This window comes from Sprattus sprattus (assembly GCF_963457725.1).
Source record: "Sprattus sprattus genome assembly, chromosome: 2".
Lineage (NCBI taxonomy): Eukaryota > Metazoa > Chordata > Actinopteri > Clupeiformes > Clupeidae > Sprattus > Sprattus sprattus.
The window spans coordinates 35,487,827-35,498,755 of record NC_137921.1 but is presented as its reverse complement, the minus strand read 5'-3'; the positions used below and the strand labels follow the sequence as shown (position 1 = coordinate 35,498,755).

General features: G+C 43.6%; 1 protein-coding gene across 1 annotated transcript in view; it reads right to left on the bottom strand.

Annotated features, from left to right (window-relative positions):
* efna2b (ephrin-A2b) overlaps positions 1-10,583 on the bottom strand; it is a gene marked incomplete at its 3' end in the record, with an annotated part of 169,204 nt that extends 158,621 nt beyond the window's left edge. Inside the window, exon 1 of the mRNA XM_080832396.1 lies at positions 9,885-10,583. Coding sequence (XP_080688522.1) covers positions 9,885-10,024 — 140 coding nt within the window. The 5' untranslated portion in view covers positions 10,025-10,583. The remainder of the gene's footprint in view (positions 1-9,884) is intronic.
* Between the last annotated feature and the right edge of the window lie 346 nt (positions 10,584-10,929).

Genomic DNA, 10,929 nt, shown 5'->3' with positions numbered 1-10,929 from the left:
GCTGATGGCCTACACGCAGACAAGAAGAAAGAAAGCTGATCGTTTAAAGAAATGTTTGAAGAAAGCTTAATAAACTGGAACCAAATGAGGCTTGGCTTTTTTCCACACTTTCCACCACAGGCCATCACACAAACAACGCTCCGTCAGAGAGCACCAGCTCAATCTCTTAGTAAATAATAGTAAATATTTAAGTCCCATCCCAGGGAGGAGTTAATGAAGAAATGGTCAAGATCGAATATGCGGCGTGCATCCCCCCCCCAAAAAAAACACTGCCAGAGATCAATTAGGAGGAAACACCGTCATTAGTTTTATGAGCGCTTTTATGTGCAGGTTCACTTAGGAGCATTACATTTGTCCAGTGCTCAGCAAGGCTTTTACAGCAGACAAGCCATTAGCAAGTTTAAGGACATAACCCGCTGCTTTCCAACTAGCCATCACAAGGCCAGGCTACACCGCCAGAAAAAAAACCATAACAATAATAATATGAGCATTACATTCAATAGTTCAAAAGTGCTAAAAGTGCCCCAGTGATGTAGTGCCTTAGTACAGTAAGCCAGAGTGAACCAATCACAGCAGGCGTACAGACTGTCTGTGTCTCCGTGTGTCAGTGGTGTTGAGAGTGTGTCAGTGGTGTTGAGAGTGTGTCAGTGGTGGTAAGAGTGTGTCAGTGGTGGTGAGAGTGTGTCAGTGGTGTTGAGAGTGTGTCAGTGGTGGTAAGAGTGTGTCAGTGGTGGTAAGAGTGTGTCAGTGGTGGTAAGAGTGTGTCAGTGGTGGTGAGAGTGTGTCAGTGGCGGTGGAGGATAACTACAGACTGCATGTGTCTCCGTGTGTCAGTGGTGGTGAGAGTGTGTCAGTGGTGGTAAGAGTGTGTCAGTGGTGGTGAGAGTGTGTCAGTGGTGGTAAGAGTGTGTCAGTGGTGGTGAGAGTGTGTCAGTGGTGGTGAGAGTGTGTCAGTGGTGGTAAGAGTGTGTCAGTGGTGGTAAGAGTGTGTCAGTGGTGGTGAAGGATAACTACAGACTGCATGTGTCTCCGTGTGTCAGTGGTGGTGAGAGTGTGTCAGTGGTGGTGAGAGTGTGTCAGTGGTGGTGAGAGTGTGTCAGTGGTGGTGAGAGTGTGTCAGTGGTGGTGAGAGTGTGTCAGTGGTGGTAAGAGTGTGTCAGTGGTGGTGAGAGTGTGTCAGTGGTGGTGAGATGTTATGGTAGGTTTTTGGGGCGGCGCCTTGTCATAAGAATTTCAGTGCCCAGTCTGACCCTGTGTCATTTTGTGCATCTGACAAATAAAAGACTTGTTGTTAAAAAGAGTGTGTCAGTGGTGGGCTTCCAGTGTGGTGAGGTTGCGTCAGCCACAGGGGCTCTTGCAGCACCTCCTCTGACAAAACTGTGACTCTGTCGTTACTATGATGAAACAGTTTCTTCTTACAGCCTTTCCTTTCATTCGAGGCCCTCATTAACCAGTTAAGGTACACACATGGAGTAACACCACAGCCGTACACACATGGAGTAACACCACAGCCGTACACACATGGAGTAACACCACAGCCGTACACACATGAAGTAACACCACAGCCGTACACACATGGAGTAACACCACAGCCGTACACACATGGAGTAACACCACGGCCGTACACACATGAAGTAACACCACAGCCGTACACACATGGAGTAACACCACAGCCGTACACACATGAAGTAACACCACAGCCGTACACACATGGAGTAACACCACAGCCGTACACACATGAAGTAACACCACAGCCGTACACACATGGAGTAACCCCACAGCCGTACACACATGGAGTAACACCACAGCCGTACACACCACTACAGCCGTACACACATGGAGTAACACCACAGCCGTACACACATGGAGTAACACCAACAGTCGTACACACATGGAGTTACACCACAGCCGTACACACATGGAGTAACACCAACAGTCGTACACACATGGAGTAACACCAACAGTCGTACACACATGGAGTTACAACGCAGCCGTACGTACACACATGGAGTAACACCACAGCTCTACACACACATGGAGTAACACCACAGCCGTACACACATGGAGTAACACCAACAGTCGTACACACATGGAGTTACAACGCAGCCGTACGTACACACATGGAGTAACACCACAGCCGTACACACACAAGAAGTAACACCACAGCTGTACAGAGAGATGCATTTGCCGTAGCCGATGCTGTGTTTGCGGGAACAGGAGCTGATCTGTCAGGCTGGTTCATCTTGCACAACCCTGCCAGGGCCACCGACTGGGCTCAACAACACTGATCTAATCCGGTGCTTTACCGGTAAAAAGGTGTGAAAACTGCAGAGCCATTTCATGCCAAAACAACCTGCATTATTTACAGGCCATTTAGCCTCAGAGCCCCTTCCTGCACAGCCATGGCTAAAGGCAGCCCTCTCTCTCTCCTCCTCCCTCTCTTTTCCCTCTTCTCTCCACTCTTCCCTCTCTTCTTCTCTACTCCACAGCGTCTGATCAGGGCTCCAGAACACATCTCTCTCTCTATCACTCTCTCTCTCTATCCCTCTGTTCTTCTCTACACCACAGCGTCTGATCAGGGCTACCAAACACCTCTTTCTCTCTATCTCTCTCTCTCTCTTTCTTTCCCTCTCTCTTTCTCAGATGGAGCTTGGAGGACTGTGGATGCCCGTGACTGCCAGCGCGCAGAGAGAATGTGGGTCAGGCATTAAAATTTATGAGGAGTGCAGAAGGCATGGCGATGGGCTGGTAAAGGCTGTTGCCAGGTAAAAAATATTAATAATTGAATTAATAAATATAGATTGGGAAAAAAATAAAGGTGGAAATTAGCCCTATCTAAATAACATCACACAAAATCACCACACATAAAAGGACTGAGAAATTGGTGTTTAACTCACACCACCAAAATCTGGTGATGATCAGTAGACGCCAGCATATCACAGTCGTGTGTGTGTGTGTGTGTGTGTGTGTGTGTGTGTGTGTGTGTGTGTGTGTGTGCGTGTGTGTATAAGAGTGTTTATCTTCTGTGTGACCTCTCACTTTACCAGTTTATAGCTTAAATGTATTCAACTTATTATTATTAATCTGTTAATTAGCAGGACTACCATCACCCACCCCACCCCTTCATCGGTGTTGGGGTCTCTGCCACAGACCCTGGGTCTGATACGCACGGGGGGCAAAGCACCGGAGGGGTGGAGGGGCGGAGGGGGGAACGGGCGGCCATCGTGGCGCCCCGGGCCTTGCCGTTCCTCCCTGCGATAACAGCGGCGGTGTTCTGTGTCCCTGTGCAGGTGAGAACAATGACGAGAAGGTTCACGACACCCCGCTGACAGACGGACCGGGCGGCCGGGACATTCAAGACATTCGAAACTGTTCTGAAGCAACTACCCCCCCCCCACACACACACACACACACACACACACACACACACCCCAGATGACTGTGAGAGGAAAATATCACAGCTGAAAACCAATCCTCCCCAGCCTGGAGACGAGGCTAAGGTCAGAAGGAACTTGTTTTTACAGCACAAGTTAAAGACATGACAGATATATGGAATAGACATTACAAAAACAAATTAAATAATGTTACTGTCTTTCTGCACAATGTGGGGACGCTAAGCAGCTATTTTTTTGTACCCAGAAGAGTTTTTTTTTTAAAGTTTGTGTCCCATCTCTGCAGAATGGAATGGCTTTAATTTAGAGAAAATTTGTTTTTAGATGTTTCATTCTTCTGGCCTCCGAAGGTCTCCGGTGTTTCAATACACATGCATACCCAATTTAATTCGAGACTCCGTTCCTCATTTAACTAATGTCTTTTAAAGCTTTGACCTTGTCCAGTGTTTCCATATAGTGCAGTTGGGACGGAGGACTCGGGCACAGTAAAACTGGATTATATTACAACAATAACATCTGAAACAAAAAGTTCCAGAGAAAGACAATTATGTTCAGTGCAGCTATTCTCTCTTCGGACAGACGGGGGAGGGGTTGTAAAAATGTTTATTACAGTTGGCATTAACATAACCTTGATTAACATTGGAAATGAAAACACTGTGTCCTGAGCATACACACACACAGAGAAACACACACACACACACACACTCATTTTCTGAAGCTTTGAACCCAGATTACTGATTAGTGGCTTTCTCTCGCAGAAGTTCCTTTTGTAGATACCATGCAGCAACTTTAATCTTTAATGAGATGTTAGACATCTTTAATGCAATACTGTGTCAGGCCATTAAGGGGAAACTCCAAATTTGAGATGTTTTTTAATTTTGGCCAATTTTCTCATCCATTTTTTTAAAGGAGAGCAGAAACTTAATTTGACTAATAAGTCATAAATTGCCTCATACACACTTTTCAAGGAGCCACAAAAAATGATTCTAATAATTCTAATGGCATGAACGGCCGTCTACATGGTTAGAAGGTCACAGGGCTGTCCCTGTACAGCACGACTCCTCCTCTGGACGGGTTGCAGTGTTCTGACCGAGCTGATCCATGACCCCTGCTCCTCTATAACCAATTTCCTCTCATACAGTAAGCGAACACAAATGGCCTGTAATCTCATCCAAATGAAACAGCAGCCGGCGTGGCTCCACGGCCCGGGCCAACTCGGAGGAAGCGCTTTCTTTTAAAAGAGAACTCTGCTGACTGCCCGTACACTTAATCTGATTTTCAAACTAACAAATATGCTGTGCCCTGCGCTACGTCCACTTAAGGGCCCTTCCACTGCCCCCTCTAAGTCCTTATTAAGGGGACATTCGGGGGAAACAATGATTTTTCTCATGCCGGTTTAATCGGGGTGTCATTCGATTAAAGTAGCCAAATGAGGGCCTGTTCTGTGACAGAACGGCAGTCATGAGATAGACCCCAAGAGAGGCGTCTCACTGAGAGAGCCTCAGTTTGCCTGGCTTTCCAGCACTCAGGTCAGATAAAGACAAGCAAAAACACAACAGTCATTAGTGCATTGCACGCTTTCGAACAAGATAGATTTTCCGCACAGAAAGGGTGCTATTAGGCTGTAAATCAGCTTTTTTTCTCAAGGCCTCAAATTAATTACAAACTCGTTCATGGAGGGTGCTGATACGCACACACACGCACACACACACACACACATGCACACACACACACACGCACACACACACACACACACACACAAACAGGCTAAGTGACCCCAAAGTGCATTCCAATCGAAACAAAAAAATTAATTAACGTCACACGTCTGAAGAGATACACTGGCGGGAGATTCATGGTGGCTTTCTCCGCTAAGGTCCAAGAGGACAGTTCGTTTTCATTACAAAATTCCATTCTAAGTACCATTAGAGAAATGCAATAAAATGCACTTAGTTCTGTGGACTTACTGTGTGCCAGCTCACTATAGAGATGAAACAGCTATTCTGTGTTTGATTAATTTCAGGATTTACAGAGCGCTTCAGTCCAGAGTAAGCAGTTACACTTCTGGGTCGACTTTTTAAAAAGCTAGTTATACTCCCGTACCGACTGCAAAACCAAACCTTTATGCCAGGTTTTTCCATCCAACAATCAACGGATATATTTTATTTTAATTCAACCTATGTGGTTCATTTATACAAATCATACTTTTTCTTTGCTGAAAGCAAAATATATTGCAGTTATTACAGTCAATTAAAAAATGTGTGCATGAAATGTATTTCGCTCAGTTTAAATTTTACTGAAAATTCCTTAATGTGGACCTGTCTTTCAATTAGGTTTACCTGGTGGTCTTTTGAAATAAGTAACATGACGATACTACATCATATACAAATTATCTACATGTGCTAAATTTGGTACAGAGAATTAATCTTGATAAGACGCGAAAGCAATATGTGTTTTTGCAATTCTAAATTACTCGCAAGATGCGAATAATAGGTTTGATTGTTAAATCGTTACCAAAATAAGATATTATGGAGGAATAAGAATGAAATAGTACATGTAAAATTGTAGCGTATAGAATATGTTCATGAATTCGGCATCACCTTCCATCTTCTTCCCTTTCCTCGACTCTCATGTTTACAGAATCTATCTCCCTGACAAGAGAAGATGGCGGACCCCGCAGTCTTTACTGGGAGCTTAAAACAGCACAACGCCACCTAGAGGTGCGGAACCTAAAAACGTCCTTCCATTTTACATTAATTACCAAGTCCAAGGTCACACTCCCTGGGCTGTTGGTGCTGATTTGAAAAGTGCTCCCTTGATCGTTGACACAGACCTCCATCCCCCCAAAGAAACACAATCAAAAGGAACAATGTAATGTGGAGGGTCCTCCTTACCAATCCCCCCCCCCCCTTTCCCCAATTTCCCTCTGTACATTCTCCCATAACCTCCGCAAAACTAGGTCACCACAAGAGCCACGTAGCACCGGTAAGAGTTAATGATAAAATAGCAAAGACAAAGTGCTGGCTTTGATTGAGAAGGGAGAGAGAATCGCCACAGGGTCACAGTAGACTTTTCACTAGCACAAATCAGTCCAAGATGTGTTCAGTCCCTCGTTCTGTACACGGCACCCAGGCTAATAGGAGCTTTAAGTTTAGCACGACTGTAACGCCATGTGCTTGGCTCATGTTGGCAGGGGTCCTGAGTGATGGCGGTGCGATGGGCCTGTGAAGTATACGTGACCAAGCATCGGGAAATTAACCCATTATCTGCACAGACAGCGAACCCATTACTCCATTCTGAAAACGTGGCGGTAAGACGTTAAACAAAATACTTAGAAAGGCACTTTTCAATAACGCCTGACAGATCTTCTGTTACTTTCTAGTTTGCTGTCATGAAACACATAAATTCCTTAAACTTTCAAACATTTTAAATTATCAGGATTTATCATATTTATGTAAACCTCTTTAAATAAGCAATATCTGATATAGGAAACTACCATAAGATCAAATAACTGTAAAAAAAAAAAATGTTGACCTAGTTTTTGGCATCCAATATGCATAGGGTGTGAAATCCCTCCCCGAAATTCATCCGGGTACAAAGCGAAATTAAACGGAAGCGAAAGGCTAGCCACAAATGTCTATCACTCATAAATGAAATATGTAAACCCAAAAAAAACATATATATTATTGTGATCTGTATGATTAAAAAGTATTTATTTTAATTCAAACATGCAAACAGATGCTTTTCAAGAAAAGATTGCCACGCTTGACTTGTTAATTTATGAATAATATGTGGAGAATAAAAAGCACTTTCAATTGCTGAAAAATGAACAGCCATTTTCTGATGAAAAGGGATTCAGAGTATAGCTAAGCCGTTAGGCTACAGCTAAACCAGAACGATAATTTATTATAAATAGTATACATAGACCTTGAATACTTCTGCAGCTTTATGGCTGAATCATTTTTGAATGGCTTACTAAAAGAGAAGAACAATGCTAAGAGTAGCCAGACACTTGATTCTTTCGTGTTTACTGGACACAGGCATAGCGTTTCAACGCCACACACTGCCCTCAGGTATTACAAAATGTCTGTGCTATGCTGCTCTTTCAGTCAGGTCTTTGTAAGAACACATCTAACTGAACCAAACACGGTTTATTAAATACACTTCCAATGAAACTAACTGTGTAAACGTAACCATGACAACAAAATATCCAACTAATGAAAAAGTGTAAACTGTGTATAAATATACAAACAGGACGCAATCATTTAAACCAACTCCATATTTCACATTGATGGCAGTAAATGGGCCAAGAATGCCTGTAAAGCTTGTCTTGTGAGAGTGATACTGCTTCTCTGTTCTAGACCTCACTGCCCTTTCACTGTAACCCAGCCACAGCCTCTGAGAGCAGCAGGACCCCCAGCAGACCTGGGCCCAGCCTGGTACTGGAGCCCTGGTTTCATCTCTGCGTACCGAGGTCCATCCCCTACCATGAACTCACTCAGCTTATTCTACACCTGTGAAGTACCGCTCCGCCAGGCAAACTGAACACACTCGAATAATAATAAAGAAACAGGCTTAACAGAGAGGAATATAGTTCTTTCAGTGCAGAATTCAGAAAAGCTTTGTTGAATTTTCTGCTCCGTTTGTGGCACATGGCCAGGGCTGCTGTTCTGAAAAGTCCCCTTGTGAAAGACATGCAGCGATATGTAGGGCAAGGGCGATGCTTTGCCATGTCTTCAAGCATACTACAGCCTTATACAACAGCTGATGATGTGGCCTAAAGAATCCAAAGCTGGAGGACCACAAAGTCAAACAATGGCTGATCAAAGGTTTTTCTCAACGATAATTAGCGATAACTTGTAATTGATAGGAATGGGAAACCCATTTGAAACTCGTCAAAGTGGCGTCGACGTGTATTTCAGGCTACGCTGAACAATACCGTCACACAGATTCTGTGGAAAGCAGTCATGCTGTCTTGTGATCTCTGCTTAGAGTATGTCCACAGTACGTACACAGGACCCACAAAAAGCACACTTTGCCATCTTCACAGAGATAAACACATCAGCCTGATAGAAAACAGAGGCCAATGGATGATGTCCTAAGTTAATGTTTGAGCAAGGAGACAATCCAGAGAGGCTCCTGGCTTCACTTGAAATTGCTTACATGTAAACTCATCTGGAAAGACGTTCTAGGTATATGTTCTAGGTAATATATATTAACCTTTGCCCTCAGAGATGGCAAAGATATATCAGGTGGTCAAAAGAATAATCAAACTAAATCTGTGAATAGTGACTACAATATGAGTTTTCAGACTCATAAACGTATTTATCATAGAAAACACTAGTATGTAAAAAAAATCGAATTGTTTGTGTAAGCCCTATGCATATAAATATATAAAACCAATGTTTATTTAAATATTAATTTTTATAAAGTAACATAACACTGAAAAACAGTCCTCTTGGATGTGAACACTACAAGGAAAAAATGTAGAATGAACCATGTATGTAGTAGTGTCACTGAAGTGCTTCCAAGGTCAGTTGATTGGCTTTGACATGATTTGTTTAGGAAAGCCTCCGCCAAACCTCTCTACAGTTTTTAGACCACCACAGCAAAACCCTATGAGTCTCGCATGCGCTGATGGAACTAATAGTCTGTAAACAACTGGGTCTGCGAAAATTACCTAAAAGATTTTAAAATAAACCCATACTATTGATACATAGGAAATTGGCAAACTTTATCCTTTTTGTTTATTTGTTTACAGTCAAAACATTGGACACGAATAAAACTTTCCTATGTGCCGATAACTGAATGGAAGTTTGCCCGTGGTTTCAGATAGGTGGGGGGAGAGCGTTTTTTCAGGTTTCGTATCATTCAATCTGAACCATATGGTGATCTTTTGGGATAACTTTGTTTCTCGGGAGCACAAGTCAACTTTCTCGTCATTAAAACCGCACAGATAAGGTCATAACGACCGGCCAAACAAGAAGTAGAAAGGCATTACGATTGCATAGCCTCCTTAAGGTCAAAGGATTTGTGGTAGGCTAATTGTTAATATAGTCTACCCTACACATGCGTAGTAGCTTTACAGAACACATTAAGTTGAAAACAGTTTTAGTGGTCACATTTTTGCATAATTGAGTTGATGCAGTGGCCTTCTTGATGGAAAGGCAACCATTTGTAAAATAAAGAGATTATATTAGTAGGCTATTGCTATAAAAAGTCTTACACATTTGTTCCTGTTTTATTTATCATCTGCAAAAAAAATCGCAAACGCCATAAATCAGGAGTCTTTTCAAAGGCCAAAGACTATCCTGCCGAGAGGCCACATGAGCCTTTCTGCAGACGGAGTTAATATCGACTTTCTAGTAGGCTCGGTCGCATCAGCTAGATGTTGTGAGATGTGACGCGGGGCATGTGTTTGTTGTTATGAACTCACACGGGTGATCTTTGCATTTAGCACCGGTGGTGTGAAAATGAGTGGCCGTAGCGTCTTACCTGGGATTCGTGCTGTTCCAATAGACCGCGTATCGGTCCGAGATCAGCTTGCTATCGTCTGCCCACACAGCGACCCAAGATAACAGGGCGACGAGCAGCAGCGACAACTCCATTTGATATGCGATACAGTTCTTGTCCATGTTGTTCAAGAGGGCAATAAGGTTGCTGTAGTTCTTTACACAAAAAAGATTTTGTGAGTGATGCGTAATAACTGTTCACAAGTTTTTCTTTTTGCTTTTGATATTACGATGAAAGGCTTTATCGTGGGGAATTCCCAGTCAAGTTCCACCGGGTACTATAACGAATCAACGGGTTACAAGCGGAAATGCTTTAATAAAAAAATAGGAGAATTTTGTATTCTTTCTCCTAAGTGGAGATACACCGGCACATAAAATGGTAAGTTGCGGTACACTGTTTTTCTTCAGAATAGTGGTCCAATGATCCGCCGAGTTAGATCGATCCGTGGTTCACTTTTTCACAAACAAGTGACACCACGTCGACTAAAATCCACTTGATCCAATAAATGGGAGGAATCGACATTATTTTAACACCATGCGAGATGTCTGACAGGTCCATCACAAGAACCACACGCGCGTGCAGCGGTCCTTCCAGTCCATTCTCTCCCAGTCCTGCAGACCAACTTAAACTTTCCTCTTCTTTACAGCTCAGAGGTAACTACTCATTAGCTGGTGAGAGTCCAGTCAGGCAGTCGTTAGTCTTTAGACTTGTTATCGCTCACTTCCATAAATCACACCGGTGAATTCCACGCATCGGCGCGCACATGAAAATCAAAGCCAGGTTCAGCGGACTGTTGTTGAAATGCTGCGGGTAACCTACGGGGGAAGGCAGCAAGTCCATTCAGTTTCTCCAGCAGCCAGCGACCTCTTCACACTCCTGCTCAGTTGAAACTATGAAAGGCGCAACATTTCCGCAGTAGACTGCAATTACATCAAAACCTCTGGAAGTCGACAAACGTCCCGCGCTCCATCCGTCACAGTCACAAAGCAGAAATGAAACGGTCACACCTACGTGCGCGGCTCCGCCG